Source organism: Nannobrachium achirus (assembly GCF_963921795.1).
Source record: "Nannobrachium achirus genome assembly, chromosome: 9".
In the NCBI taxonomy this organism is placed as follows: Eukaryota; Metazoa; Chordata; class Actinopteri; order Myctophiformes; family Myctophidae; genus Nannobrachium; species Nannobrachium achirus.
The window spans coordinates 6,341,499-6,358,398 of NC_137818.1; the positions used below are offsets into that span (position 1 = coordinate 6,341,499).

At 42.1% G+C, this 16,900-nt stretch overlaps 1 protein-coding gene across 1 annotated transcript in view; it reads right to left on the minus strand.

Moving 5' to 3' along the window:
* Nucleotides 1-2,383: 2,383 nt before the first annotated feature.
* Nucleotides 2,384-16,900, minus strand: part of LOC308291821 (uncharacterized protein) — a gene marked incomplete at its 3' end in the record, with an annotated part of 54,713 nt that continues 40,196 nt past the window's right edge. Inside the window, exons 5-7 of the mRNA XM_080733953.1 lie at nucleotides 9,555-9,752; nucleotides 3,066-3,211; nucleotides 2,384-2,434 (exon numbers count right to left, since the gene is read on the minus strand). Of these exons, the coding sequence (XP_080590079.1) occupies nucleotides 2,384-2,434; nucleotides 3,066-3,211; nucleotides 9,555-9,752 (395 nt within the window). The remainder of the gene's footprint in view (nucleotides 2,435-3,065; nucleotides 3,212-9,554; nucleotides 9,753-16,900) is intronic.

Here is a 16,900-nt window from a genome sequence, read left to right on the forward strand (position 1 = left end):
CTGGTGGATCCACTGTTACTGAGATAATTGCCCGGGAGTCTGTAGAGGAATAAAGATGAATAATTATGCTCAAATAAACGTCTTTGATTAATGTACTGTATAGGCAACTGTATTTTCCACTAGAACAATAACAATAATTTCATGTCTGAATATTTTGCATGGTGTCCGACCAGAGCGACTAGCGAGCGGGACAAGAGCCCACTCCGCTCATGTGCTCTGTTTCTTTTTTTTTTTTTCATTCAAACCTTTATTTATACTCGAGAGACATTGAGGTTGCCCTCATTTGCAGTGTCGTCGAGATACATCAGAGTACAATCAATATTTACAAAACATTTACAGATCATTTACAAAACAAGTTTAAAAACAATTGCAGACATTTGCAGGAAGATCTGCAATCAAGGATTTAAAATGACCATATGTTAGGAGAACCTATCTTGAATGTAAGCTGTAGTTCATTCCAGGTGGTTGGGGCATTAAAGCAAAAGGCTATCTTCCCTAGTTCAGTTTTTACTTTGGGGACCTTTAGTGTGGGCCAGTCACTGGAGCGTGTCCTATACGTCACAGGATTCCAGTCCAGCATCGACTTAAGATACAATGATAAGGTACCATCAATTGCCTTGAAAATAAACAGATACCAATGTTTACTTCGCCTGTCGACCAAAGAAGGCCAACCTACTCTATCGTACAGGGTGCAATGATGAGTCCTGTAATGTTCACCAGATACAAAACGCAGAGCAGAATGATAGACTGTGTAAAGGGGCTTGAGGACAGAAGGAGCAGCCTTTCCATAGATGACATCTCCATAGTCCAACACAGAGAGAAATACTACTTCAATAACCCTTTTCATACATGCCACTGGAAAACTGGCTCTATTCCTATAGAAGAATCCTATCTTTTGCCTAAGTTTACAGGCAAGATTGTCTATGTGATATTTAAAAGTAAATTTGTCATCAAGCCATATTCCAAGGTACTTGTATTCAGCAACCCTGTCTATAATGCAACCATTTGAGGTGGTAGTACGAAAACTATTTAAATCAGTCTCCTTGGCTCTAGAAAATATCATACATTTTGTTTTACCTGCATTTAGGACAAGCTTCAGCTTTCTAAGTGAATCCTGAAGTGTATTAAATGAAAGCTGCAGGTTCTCATTTGCGAGCTGGGCCGAGTCAGCAATACAATAAATGATGGTGTCATCAGCATAGAAATTAGCTTGGCATCTATTAGGAGACAGAGCAATATTATTAATATATAAAGTAAATAAAACAGGGCCCAGGATCGATCCTTGCGGGACACCTTTGGAAATGGGTAAAAACCCTGACTGGGCTCTCCCAGCCTTCACACACTGAGATCTCCCAGTAAGGTAGCTCTGGAACCAACTGCAGGTATCTTCAGATGACAGCTCAGTAGTAAACCAAGGACTAGATCTAGATTTTATTCTTTGTTTTTTAAAGGGGGCATGCACGTTTACTATTTCGTTAAAAGATTGTATAAAATGATCCAAGGCTTGATTTACGTCCATGATTTCTAAAGTGTTATAGATGTTACTATTTGAGAGGTCAGCTAAAAAGGCCACCTCACTAAAATGTTTTAAATTTCTCCTTATAATAACTTCTCGTGGGTCATCTTTATCCGAGTATCTCTGATACAGGCTATAGGGCAATGGTCGCTTGCTCCCAGAGCAAAAACACCAGAGGCAATAATTTTGAGATTAGATTAAATCTATCAAAGTTGAACGTGACATATCTCTTGGATTAGGTCTGGTAGGTTCAGTAATTAGTTGGACTAGGTTTAAATTACCACATAGCCTACTTCCTTCAAGTAGTCATTTTGATACCCAGTTACAATTAAAATCTCCAAAAGCAAAAATTTCAGAGCTACTGTATTTAGAAATGAGTTCTGCCAATTTATCGATAGCTCCAGAGTCAGCAGAGGGAGGTCTATAAACCCCAATCACAGTAATAGAATTATTTGGCCCCAGGTTAACCAATAAATTCAAAATATTTTTTCATCGAAATAGCTTTTAAAACAGTGACTGAAAAACCTGATTTAACATAAATGGCTAATGGCATTTCTGTCTATTCTAAATAAATTAAAACCATCTAAGGATATTTCCGAATCAGTAACACCTTTCTTTAGCCATGTTTCACTCAAAACCAATATATCAGGATTTGTTTGAGATACCAGGATCTTTAAATGATCCAGTCTTTCCTTTGCCAAAATACTTCGAATATTTAGATGAATTAGACCCAGGCCTTTTCTATTCTTAAAAACATGGGGAGTTAATGGATATGGCTGGGATAGATTTTGATTGCAAGGGGGACCGTGGTTAAATTTGAGATGCATACATGACGCTTTAAACATTGTTTATGAACTCTAGCAGTTATCAAGACAGGTATGTGTTGAGCAGTTTGCCCATCCGACCACCAGGGGGCAGCTGCAAGGCAGGTACGGGAAACTTTGGTGGAACTAACCAGAGAGTGACCGGAAATGGCCTTGTTTTGGCCGGGACCAGTTTTGTGTGGGACCAGCAGTCAGGCAGCGTTTTTGTACAGTACGCGCTGCATATGAAATGATAGTGAATTATTGCCTAGCACAGACCATCACGGGAGTAAAAATCTGGACGTGCCCAAAACAAGTGGAAGTTGTGAATATAGAATATACCGCAGGAGGAACAAACAGACTGCAGCCAGTAATGCATGTTCCAGCAGCCGGCTGAAACGCACCTCCCCCTGTGCAGCTGTGGGATTGGACCCGAGATGAAGATTTGTTTACCACAGCCAAGGAGAAGATCGAGGATGTTTTTAAAGTTTTCCCTCGATTTCACAGACTGTCGGTCATTTACTCCTACGTTCAGGACAAGTTGTTTTATAGTCGGTGGGATGGAGGCCAGGATCAATGGGAGTCGGTCACGGATAAATTGTGTATTTGCACCAGGATAACAGTACTTTATGGCGTTTGGAATATGGATATTTCTGACCAAGGAGTCGCCAATAATTAATACTGTGGGAGGTGGAGGAGGTGGAGGAGATGGAGACGGAGAAGATCGTGCGTACAGGGGATCCTACCGGGCGCCCACCAGGTCGTGTGTAATTGGAGACTACCACCCTGTCATGTGGCGAGGGGATAACGTCTCCAGCGCGAGCTCCCTTGCGTCCGCGGCGGTCAGGGACTACCACCTCGCTGTGTGGCGAGGGGTCAACATCCCCAACATCTCCAGCAACACCCGTTTCAGACGTGAAAATTATTGAATTCCCCTCACCCCTGAACGTTTATCCTCAACTTGAGTTTCTGTATGTTGTGCATCATTATTATTATTGTTATTATATTATTATTATTACTTGCACCAGCAGAGTGCGCAAGTACTGTCACCATCTTTTTGTGTTTATGCCTGTAGCCAATCAGGGACCAGAATTCCTGGTGATGTCACCATCAACAGCCAATGAGAGACCAGTATTCTTGGTGCGACCTGATATAAATAACAAGGCACGCTCTGCTGGTGCACAAGTAGGACATTCATGGCCACGAGTGCACAAGGTGCAAGTTTGCACCTCTACAGAGTGCAGTCTAGTTATCATCATTATTATTATTATTATTATTATTATTATTACCCCCCTTATTATATTACTGCGTTCGCGCCACCCCAGAAGTCTCCATAACCAAACCACTACAATGTCACTTTAAAAGCTCATCCTCTTTATAACACAAAAACTAAACACTAAAGACAGGCAAACAGAACCTTAAAAACTAGTCTTAAAGTATAGTAGTTCACCCCCAAAGTGACTTTTTTCTATTGATTACTCACCCCATGGAGACTTGAGTTCAATAATATGTTTGTTATTATCGCATCCCTAAGCCAATAATTTGATTAAAATAAATGTACCCTCATCGATTCTGGAAGGAGACCCAAATGCATTAGAGAGAGAGAGAGAGAGAGAGAGAGAGAGAGAGAGAGAGAGAGAGAGAGAGAGAGATAGATAGATAGATAGATAGATAGATAGATAGATAGATAGATAGATAGATAGAAAGATAGAAAGATAGAAAGATAGATAGATAGAAGAAATCATGGCAAGTACATGGGGGGGAATGGCAGAAGATGTTCACGGTTCCTTTGGTTTGCTGAAAGGGATATCATAGAACACTATGGACCAGAACAAACAGACAGACAGACATACAGAATAGATTAGTGTCGTTGAAGTCATAGTTTGTTACCTGAACAGGTCACCTTCAGTCGGTCCCCTGATTTACCATGGTGCATTGTTCCACATTCCCTGAGTTTAGATTCAGAACCATGACAGGAAGATGTAATCCACCATACAGGTTGACGTTCACCAGGACTCCATTTTGAGTCTACAGCAGAGCCACAGCCGATCTGTTTACACACTACAGATGATGGATTCAGGTTCCAGTCAGACGTACGATCAGCCGCTGGTCTCCACTCACTCTGGTGTTTCACTTCCAGTCTACCAGCGCAGAGACTGGTTCCTCCCACCAACCTGACTTCATCAGACTCTGTACAGAGACAATAGGATACACAGTAAAACTGTAATATAACTTTGATCAGAAGAAAAACCTTTAGCTTACAATGATGTGTAGTTGTTGTCCATGATTGTTTACCTGTTGTCTTGACTGTTGGTTGTTGTTGAACCAGGAGAGCTGAAGTAAAAGATACAGTGTGAGCAGGGGCGGCCTTAGTAATCTGGAGGCCCGTTTCAAGAGCTATTGATGAGGCCCCCCCACGCCACCGCCAGCACACCCAGGCCACAGTAGCCACGCAACAATCGCACACAGAAGTTGATTTATAGTCAATGACTGCCTGCTATTTATATATTATTATTATATCACTACATAATGTTATAGCATTGACCTAAATGGCGTTATATTAACACGGTTATATGATTATTAAAAAGTGTTATACGTGTTTTGCAAGTTGAACAAGGCTTGCTGGCTAGCTCTTGGAGGCCCCCTGGTGGCCGAGGCCCGTTTCAATTGAAACTGGTGAAACATAGCTAAGGCCTCCCCTGAGTGTGAGTGTAACAGATGGAGCCTGTCTGGCAGTACAACAGTGTTAAATACAGTGTGAGTGTAACAGTACATGGAGCCTGTGTATCTGTACAACAGTGTTAAATACAGTGTGAGTGTAACAGTACATGGAGCCTGTGTATCTGTACAACAGTGTTAAATACAGTGTGAGTGTAACAGTACATGGAGCCTGTGTATCTGTACAACAGTGTTAAATACAGTGTGAGTGTAACAGTACATGGAGCCTGTGTATCTGTACAACAGTGTTAAATACAGTGTGAGTGTAACAGTACATGGAGCCTGTCTAGCAGTACAACAGTGTTAAATACAGTGTGAGTGTAACAGTACATGGAGCCTGTGTATCTGTACAACAGTGTTAAATACAGTGTGAGTGTAACAGTACATGGAGCCTGTGTATCTGTACAACAGTGTTAAATACAGTGTGAGTGTAACAGTACATGGAGCCTGTGTATCTGTACAACAGTGTTAAATACAGTGTGAGTGTAACAGTACATGGAGCCTGTGTATCTGTACAACAGTGTTAAATACAGTGTGAGTGTAACAGTACATGGAGCCTGTGTATCTGTACAACAGTGTTAAATACAGTGTGAGTGTAACAGTACATGGAGCCTGTGTATCTGTACAACAGTGTTAAATACAGTGTGAGTGTAACAGTACATGGAGCCTGTCTAGCAGTACAACAGTGTTAAATACAGTGTGAGTGTAACAGTACATGGAGCCTGTGTATCTGTACAACAGTGTTAAATACAGTGTGAGTGTAACAGTACATGGAGCCTGTCTGGCAGTACAACAGTGTTAAATACAGTGTGAGTGTAACAGTACATGGAGCCTAGCCTAGTAAACTGACTCCTCCCATCTTCAGTTCGAATCTGCATTCGAATGAAGGCAGGAAGAGAGACTGGTTTATGAGGCTACATGGAGCCTGTGTATCTGTACAACAGCAAACAAAAACGCCATGGTGATATGGTGACACAGTAACAACAAGGGAGCAGCTCACAGACTGTAACCAACCAGTAAGACTCCCTAATCACGCAGTGTGATTTTAGGGCAAAATGTGTAGGAGCAGTGTCCAAAAATGTGGTTCAAAAAATCGGCCTGATGGTGGCGCTATATGGGACAGATCCATGTTGATGACATGAGTGTAGACATAGTGTGTACCGATTTGTGTGATTTTAGGGCAAAATCTGTAGGAGCAGTGTCCAAAAATGTGTTTTGCAAGAATCGGCCTCATGGTGGCGCTAGAAGAGGGCCATGTGAGAAATGAGGGGTGGGGTCTCCGCGTTGCCTTGGCGGACGAATAGGTACCGGCCCCGGCTCTCCCGGACGCTCCTAGCCCGAGTTACGGCATTTTATGTGAGCTGCAGTGGAGGGGGTCCTCCACTGGGGGCGCCACCACTTTGGCATCCGTTCGACTCCTGGGACCACCAGGAGTCGGTGGTCCCCGGGAATTCCCCGTGAGCAGCCCCGTTGAGAGCTCTTAGAGTTAGACTGTAAGCAATATGGATTAAGAGCTCTTAGACTGTAACCAATATGGACTAAGAGCTCTTAGACTGTAAAATATGGACTAAGAGCTCTTAGACTGTAAACAATATGGACTAAGAGCTCTTAGACTGTAAACAATATGGACTAAGAGCTCTTAGACTGTAAACAATATGGACTAAGAGCTCTTAGACTGTAAACAATATGGACTAAGAGCTCTTAGACTGTAAACAATATGGACTAAGAGCTCTTAGACTGTAAACAATATGGACTAAGAGCTCTTATACTGTAAACAATATGGACTAAGAGCTCTTAGACTGTAAACAATATGGACTAAGAGCTCTTAGACTGTAAACAATATGGACTAAGAGCTCTTAGACTGTAAACAATATGGACTAAGAGCTCTTAGACTGTAAACAATATGGAATAAGAGCTCTTAGACTGTAAACAATATGGACTAAGAGCCCTTAGACTGTAAACAATATGGACTAAGAGCTCTTAGACTGTAAACAATATGGACTAAGAGCTCTTAGACTGTAAACAATATGGACTTAGAGCTCTTGACATCACGTTTTGAAGCCTCTAGCTCAGTGAAACCACACCCAGTGTGAAGAGAGTGAGGGGTGGAGTCTTCACTCAGTAGAACCAATCACAAGCCCCTGCTTGTGATCACTAGCCTTGCATAGCCAGACGGATCTGCCATTTCAAAGAAAAATTGCCTTTGCAGATTAGGTCTGGCCCCGCACGGCTATCCAAATATTTCACGTCTCACAAATCATGAGGAAACAACCGGGGGCCTGTATGCAAATGTGGTGCAGACTTTAGGTCATGAGAAACCAACCAGTGCCTAGTATGTAAATGTAAGGCGTATCACTGATTGGTTGTATATCTAACAATCAGTTTAAATCTTTTTGTAACTCCTGGTAAAAAAACAAATTATAACGCTTACACCAACCAGGGCCAAGTATGCACATGTAGGGCGGGCATATCACCTTTGCTACTCTGATCGGTTGTAGGTCTAACCAATAGAGTCAGTTTGAATCTTTCTGTAACCGCCCCTTGGAAAAACAACTTTGAGAAGAACCAGACTCTACCACAGTGTGATAGTGTGTGTTATTTTTATTCTGTTTTACTGAGAATAAAGTTAGATATAACTTTAGGATTACGCATATCTTTACTGAGGTTAAGGTTAGGAATAAGGTTAGGTTTGACCGTTTAGGCATAGTTTACAGAGTTATAGAAGGATATTAAGGATCTCAATGGAAAATAACAAATACAGTAAGCTTTGCCTTACCCAAGTTTCTTTTTAGTTGACATTGTATCAGTGAACTTTACTGTCATGGAACTGTACCTTTTCCTATCCAAAACGTCTATTACATACCTCAATCAATCAATCAATCAATCAAAAGGCATACACCATCAGCCCGGGCGAGTTTCTTTACGGCGACTCTTCTGGTATTCATCTAAATGACATTTTAGTCTTTGCCTGCAAGGTGGTCGAGGCTAGAGCAAGTGCTACAGTAAGTGCTATGGGCTGAGGTGGAGTCTGAAGAGGTGAGTCTTCAGATTAAAGGAGTAGTTCAACCCCAAAATGACTTTTTTTCTATTGATTACTCATGCCATGTAGAGTAGAGTTCAATAATATTTTTTGGTTTTTGTCACATTCCTAAGACAAAAATTTGATTTGAGTAAATTTACCCCCATTGATTCCGGATGGTGACCCGTTTAGAAACGGGTCACCATCCGGAATGAACGGGGGTAAATTAATTGTTATCACATTATTGTCTTAGGAATGCGACAAAAAACAAAAAATATTATTGAACTCTAGTCTCCATGGCATGAGTAATCAATAGAAAAAAAGTCATTTTGGGGTTGAACTACTCCTTTAAGGTGGATGAAAGGGAGTAAGTTTGCAGTTCTAATTGTGATAAGTTCCTTCCACATTTTGGGTGTCAGAAGGGATAAAAGTGTGGGACAAGCGGAGCGTTGTCCTGCATGTTTTAACCAAGGTTCTGTCTGCTTCCCTGTGTCAGCTGATCTGAGTGAACGGGTGGGGTTGTAGGGTTCAATCAGGTTTTGAAGGTATGGGGTGTCAAACCTTTGGTTGGGTTGTAGGCCAGCATCAGTGTTTTGTACTCAAGTGTAGATTGGCTATTTTCAGCATGCAAACAAGTGTTAAAATCAGCCATTATGATGTCATCAAGGCCCGCCTAAACTGTAGATTTAGTCGTGAATACTTTTCCGGTTACTCAGTGCTGCGGGTGGTGATTTGGGTGCCCTGCCTTCTCACAAGTGGCTTCTCGGTGCCGCTGTGCGTGCGCAAAGTGAGCATGCAAAGTCTTGTGGGTCGGGTGTCTTTGGAGTTGATTTTAACTCCAAGTAGCAGCTCTGAGCAGGGCACACAAGTTCAGGATGCATCATGCATGCATGCCGTGATTATTTAGGCGGAGCAAATACATAATTAGTTGTTATGATGATGATCGTTACCAGCTTGCAAAGCTGGTAAGAGCTTGCACTGTGGTGTCCTGTGAACAGGGCTAACCCTACACCCAGTGTGTCCTGTGAACAGGGCTAACCCTACACACAGTGTGTCCTATGAACAGGGCTAACCGTCCTATGAACAGGGCTAACCCTACACACAGTGTGTCCTATGAACAGGGCTAACCCTACACACAGTGTGTCCTATGAACAGGGCTAACCCTACACACAGTGTGTCCTATGAACAGGGCTAACCCTACACACAGTGTGTCCTATGAACAGGGCTAACCCTACACACAGTGTGTGCTGTGCGTTTCCCTAGCGGAGGCACTGAGATGACTCAAATATGAAATTGGAATGGAATGGAATTTTATTCAAAGGACTATGACTAAAACTAAATCAAAACGTGCTGTCAAAATCAACACTGGTCTTGAACAAATGATGCTGTTGGGTTGTGTTGCTGCCTGTAAAAAAAAAAGAAAAAAAAATCCACTTACCCTGAACATCTATATGGTGAGGTGATGATCTCTGTGATCCATGTTTGTTTGACCCCTGACAGACGTACTGTCCAGAGTCTCTCAGAGATACATTGTCCATCACCAGCTGAGGACCAGTGGAGATAGATCTACTGTCTCTGTACCAGGTGTAGATGTCTACTGGTGGGTTGGCATCACTGCTGCAGGTCAGAGTCACTTTGCTGCCTTCAACAACTTCTCCTGGTGGATCCACTGATACTGAGGGCTTTTCTGGAGGGTCTGTGGAGGAATAAACATTGATACTGTACACTAAAATAACTGCAGTATTTATAAGGAATAAGGCACAGTATTGATCACTAGGAATGAACAATTAGCAATTTATGATTTGAATAACACTGTGTCGAAGATTACACCAGCTTTGGTCAAAGTAATAAAATACTGGACAATACTCACAAATAACAACACACTTATTTATCATCTTTAACATGTCTCTCTCTCTGTCTCTTTCTACTCTCTCTGTCAATAGGTGAACTGTATGCACGCACACACACACACACACACACACACACACACACACACACACACACACACACACACACACACACACACACACACACACACACACACACACACACACACACACACACACACACACACAATTGAAATGTTTATTTATGACCACATAAACAGAAGTACAAGGAAGCCTCATACAAAGGTCATAAACAATGACAGTGCAGTTTGATAATATGAAAGAACAGCCAGTTACAAAGAGCCTAAATGGCTAATCATTGTTTCATTCAATACATGTCAGACAGCGGACATAATATAAGTCATGGGTAGAGGTAGCAACGCCTCCTCCAAATTGAGCGGCTTCCTATAATGGCTGACACTGAGCAATACCTTGCTAACTGTTTGGCCCTCCTTTTGGAGAGGCCTGCCATTAGTAAGCCCCTCACAACCAACTTGTGCACAAGCCCTAGGCTGCCAAAGATAAAAACTAAAAGTTTACATCTGTAGCCTAGCTGTGAGATGGTCTGCACTAGCTGTTGATATTTCAGCACTTTGGTTAGAAAGGCTTCTTCCAAGCTGTTAGTGTAGTCAAAAGTGCAGCCAACCTCGAGAATAAACACCTCCCTAAGGGTTTCATTTACAACAAAGACATCAGGGTAGTTAGCTGTAATATTTGAGAACACAGAATCATCATTACACAGGTTAAACATGCTCGGTTTCACAGCAGTGTGCTTATACAGCATGATGGAGGACATAGAAATAGAAGAGATATCTTTTGATATCAAATCTACAATTCTGTCGTGCCTACATATGTAGAGGCCCCTGTATACACTGGCGCCTGATTAATAGAGCAAAGGGGAGCAATGGCTCGCCCACATCTGCCGGTCGGGGGAGCCCGGCCCCCCCTCCCGGGCTCCGCTACTACAACATCTTTCAATGAATTAAATCTGCGACTGGTGGAATGACGGTGCCACGGGAGCTTAGAGAGAGACAGACAGAGGGAGAGATATACAGGCTAAATCAGGCGTGTCCGTCTTGCTTTACCGTTCGGGTAAGAACACACTCGCTCCAATGGTTCCCGCCTTCCCCCCCATGGCCTGGGCTTGAGGTAAGCCAGGAACCCACTGCAGCGTGTGTGTGGAGTTAGCATAACATAGCCAATGTGAAGCCCCAAAGACACCCGAAAATGACTAAAGGAAACCCGTTTTAGTCGACTTTATACCCAAAAATACCCATTTTAGCCGACTTTATAACCGAAAATAACCGATTTCTCGCGGTGCCGCTGCGCAGCGCCGTTATGTCTCCTAGATTTGTGCTCCCCCCAGTGGGGACAGAGTTAGGCGCCAGTGCCTGTATACATGGCAACCATTTAAGATGTGGGACATGGTTTCGGCTATTTGCTCATTGCCATGATGAATACAGTGAGGAGCATGGTTGCCTGGAAACCAGATGGAGAGATTAAGTTTAGTCGGTAAAACCTGTAATCTTGCTTTCAAAGTAAAGACAGTGCGTGAGAGACAGAGTGGTCTGCATCAGGGAGACATGCAGTCTTCCCTTGCAATCTCAACTGAGTCCAGTGCTGCCTCTGCCTACAGGAGGCGACCTCCGACTGTCCAGTTTTCCATTCGGTTTTCTCTTAAACCGAATCTCTCACGCGCGCACGCACGCACGCACGCACGCACGCACGCACGCACGCACGCACGCACGCACGCACGCACGCACACACACACACACACACACACACACACACACACACACACACACACACACACACACACACACACACACACACACACACAGTCATCAATACCATTTGATCTTAATAAAATTAAAAACTCACAGTGAACATCAACAATGACTCCAGGTGAACTGACTGTAGCGATGTTGTTCTTTGCCTGACAGTTGTATGTTCCACTGTGCCTGGGTTGGATGTTAGAGATGGTCTTTGTCTTCTTCCGTGCCACTCTAGTGTTGTCTTTGAAAATGAAGTAACTCTGGATTGGTGGATTTGATCCACTGCTGCTGCAGGTGAAAGTCACTGAGCTTCCTTTGACAACATCTTCTGATGGACTTACTGCCAAAAGGACGTTCTTAGGACCATCTGTTGGAGAAACATTTATGACACTTTAAAAGCCCTCTTTAGGACACAGAAATGTAACACACTTCAACAAATGATGCAGGTGTGTTGTTGTATAAATAAAACAAAACTAAAACTAAACATTTTAGTGATTTTCTACTTTTTTCACGTCAAGGATTATTATTTATTCAGTTTTTGAGCCACAGACTACCATTTGATGAGATTTAGCCTCTCAGACCGAAAACATAAATATTTAGTTATCGAGAGTGAAACCATGAAACCATTTTACTCTCTTCAGTTAAAGATCTATAAGGGTCCATGTGGTTACCAACTCTCCATCATTTTGCTGGGGAGCACCTGGAACCCCCTCTCCACTGGTGGTCCCCGGACCACTGGTTTAGTCCACTTACCCTGAACATCCTCAACAACTTCTCCTGGTGGATCCACTGATACTGAGGGCTTTTCTGGAGGGTCTGTGGAGGAATAAACATTGATACTGTACACTAAAATAACTGCAGTATTTATAAGGAATAAGGCACAGTATTGATTACTAGGAATGAACAATTAGCAATTAATGATTTGAATAATGTGGTGTCTAACATTACACCAGCCTTTGGTCGGAATAATAAAATACGGAACATGAATGATCTGAAAGCACTCATTTATCATCTTAATCTCGTTCTCTCTCTTTCTGTCTCTTCCTACATTTAACTCATTTAAAGCTGTCCGAGTTATTTTCAACGGTCCAGGTCCTATAGTTTTCCCTATTCTGATAAAACACTGTTGTTTTGTTTTGTTTTAATCGTCATAAACATATTCTTCCAATGCATGCCAGGCCTTGTTGATGGATTTGGAAGAGAGTTTGAAGCTCCGGGTCCAAAACTGAACAAATACTTAATGTGTAAAATCCATATTTACATTGTAGTCAATGAGGCAGCAGTAAAACTGTCTGATTGGGCGGGGAAGGAGAGAGGGGCGGGGCTTAGAGAAAGGTCTATTATCTATTGTGACCACTGTTTCATTTGCGTGGGCAGTTAGAGTGGGCACCAAAACATGCTGGGCACCAGTGTGGTTTATAGGAGAGTGGTGTCACGCTTTGATCTCGCCGCAGACCGAAAGTGGCATCGCATGGAGCCTGTTCTCATTCTTAGCGAGTCTCTGCAGCTCTTCAGCCCCGTCCGCCCCCATTATGACCCAGCCATTTGCACTCGCTGTTAAGTAGACTAAATCACGTCTTTGTCCCCCTTTTAACTCATTCACAGGCCTCTCCAAGGTAGACAACATTATTAAAAGGGGGAAAAATACGTGATTTAGTCTTCTTACCAGCGAGTGAAAATGCCTGGGTTATAATGGGGGCGGACGGGGCTGAAGAGCAGCAAAGGCTCGCTAAGAATGAGAACAGGCTCCAGTAAGCTAGGCTACGTAAGCTAGCTTTCCACGCTTACAACGGGAGTCGACGTAAGTGTCATAACTCTCTCTCTAGGGGTCTGCTGGGCACTAGGGACATCTGGGCATCTCTGAAGAGTGCACAGCCTTTGTGTAGGCTATGTGTTTTGATGTCTTATTTCCTGACTCACTTATGTTGGTGCCACGCTATGAGCTTGTAGATCTGCTATTTCCCAAACATCTTGAACATTAGTGAAGATCTATGAATACTTATTTGAACACAAATTGAACACAAATCTTTGCTTCTGGGGGTCCCTGGTACAGCATATTTTCAGAAGGGGGTCCACAACCAAATATAATTTTGGGGGTCCTTGACATGAACACGTTTGAGAACCACTGATTTAGGTATCAGACTTTGGTAGGTATGGAGGGTTTTAGTTGGGATTGTGTTTTTATCATGTTGTTATTGTGGTGTTTTATGTGTTTTTGTCATTTCAGCCATTTGATAATGATCAATCTACATGAGATCTGCTATTTTCAAAGGATTTCTACATATTTTATGCATTTGAAAACTCGTGAAATGGGACATTCTGCATAATGACTACTTTCGACTTTTGGTACTTTAAGTACAATTGATACAATTGATACCAATACTTTTGTACTTTTACTCAAGTAAAGTTTTAATTCCGGACTTGTCTTCTTTCCTCTGTTTCCTCCACACCTGAAGGTAGGGTTTTCCGATTAATCGAAATCGGGATTTTTTCCTTTGGACGATTTAAAAAATAAGAAATCGTAAAATCGATTTTCACTTTAATTAGGGTAATTCTTACTCATTGGAGCCTTGCACGGGACAAAAAGTGCACAGCCGGTCCTCCTAAAGCAGGACGACAAGCTCCGACACCAAATTAATACTACTTTATCGCTGATGTGTAATTTATTTGATGCACGTGCAGCGCACGTCTGACTGGGCAGGGCTCACCACATTAGATTTTGCTATTTGGCTATATAATGTTTTTTTATAAATAAAACAATAAAACATTTTTTAAATGAAAACAACATAGTTGAAACAATGTATTATTCTTTTACCAAAAAATCGGAATCGAAAATCGACTTTTCTGAGAAATCGAGATTTTATTTTTAGGCCACATCGAACAACCCTACCTGAAGGCTTAGATTGTCTTTTCATGATGGCGTGTCTGTAGTATCTGTTACCCCTAGACCACCTATTAAACCTAACAGTATCTGTTACCCCTAGACCACCTATTAGACCTAACAGTATCTGTTACCCCTAGACCACCTATTAGACCTAACAGTATATGTTACCCCTAGACCACCTATTAGACCTAACAGTATCTGTTACCTCTAGACCACCTATTAGACCTAACAGTATATGTTACCCCTAGACCACCTATTAGACCTAACAGTATCTGTTACCCCTAGACCACCTATTAGACCTAACAGTATCTGTTACCTCTAGACCACCTATTAGACCTAACAGTATATGTTACCCCTAGACCACCTATTAAACCTAACAGTATCTGTTACCCCTAGAACACCTATTAGACCTAACAGTATCTGTTACCCCTAGACCACCTATTAGACCTAACAGTATATGTTACCCCTATACCACCTATTAGACCTAACAGTATCTGTTACCCCTAGACCACCTATTAGACCTAACAGTATATGTTACCCCTAGACCATCTATTAGACCTAACAGTATCTGTTACCCCTAGACCACCTATTAGACCTAACAGTATCTGTTACCCCTAGACCACCTATTAGACCTAACAGTATCTGTTACCCCTAGACCACCTATTAGACCTAACAGTATCTGTTACCCCTAGACCACCTATTAAACCTAACAGTATCTGTTACCCCTAGACCATCTATTAGACCTAACAGTATCTGTTACCCCTAGACCACCTATTAGACCTAACAGTATCTGTTACCCCTATACCACCTATTAGACCTAACAGTATCTGTTACCTCTAGACCACCTTTTAGACCTAACAGTATCTGTTACCCCTAGACCACCTATTAGACCTAACAGTATCTGTTACCTCTAGGCCATCTATTAGACCTAACAGTATCTGTTACCCCTATACCACCTATTAGACCTAACAGTATCTGTTACCTCTAGGCCATCTATTAGACCTAACAGTATCTGTTACCCCTAGACCACCTATTAAACCTAACAGTATCTGTTACCCCTATACCACCTATTAGACCTAACAGTATCTGTTACCTCTAGACCACCTTTTAGACCTAACAGTATCTGTTACCCCTAGACCACCTATTAGACCTAACAGTATCTGTTACCTCTAGACCACCTATTAGACCTAACAGTATCTGTTACCCCTAGACCACCTATTAGACCTAACAGTATCTGTTACCCCTAGACCACCTATTAGACCTAACAGTATCTGTTACCCCTAGACCATCTATTAGACCTAACAGTATCTGTTACCCCTAGACCACCTATTAGACCTAACAGTATCTGTTAATTACCTCTAGACCATCTATTAGACCTAACAGTATCTGTTAATTGCCTCTAGACCACCTATTAGACCTAACAGTATCTGTTACCTCTAGACCACCTATTAAACCTAACAGTATCTGTTACCCCTAGAACACCTATTAGACCTAACAGTATCTGTTACCCCTAGACCATCTATTAGACCTAACAGTATCTGTTACCTCTAGACCACCTATTAGACCTAACAGTATCTGTTACCCCTAGACCATCTATTAGACCTAACAGTATCTGTTACCCCTAGGACCCATCTATTAGACCTAACAGTATCTGTTACCTCTAGACCACCTATTAGACCTAACAGTATCTGTTACCCCTAGACCATCTATTAGACCTAACAGTATCTGTTACCCCTAGACCACCTATTAGACCTAACAGTATCTGTTACCCCCTAGAACACCTATTAGACCTAACAGTATCTGTTAATTATCTCTAGACCATCTATTAGACCTAACAGTATCTGTTAATTACCTCTAGACCATCTATTAGACCTAACAGTATCTGTTAGATTACCTCTAGGCCATCTATTAGACCTAACAGTATCTGTTACCCCTAGACCACCTATTAAACCTAACAGTATCTGTTACCCCCTATACCACCTATTAGACCTAACAGTATCTGTTACCTCTAGACCACCTTTTAGACCTAACAGTATCTGTTACCCCTAGACCACCTATTAGACCTAACAGTATTCTGTTACCCCTAGACCATCTATTAGACCTAACAGTATCTGTTACCCCTAGACCACCTATTAAACCTAAACAGTATCTGTTACCTCTAGACCACCTATTAGACCTAACAGTATCTGTTACCCCCTAGACCACCTATTAGACCTAACAGTATCTGTTACCCCTAGACCATCTATTAGACCTAACAGTATCTGTTAAGGACCATATATTAGACCTAACAGTATCTGTT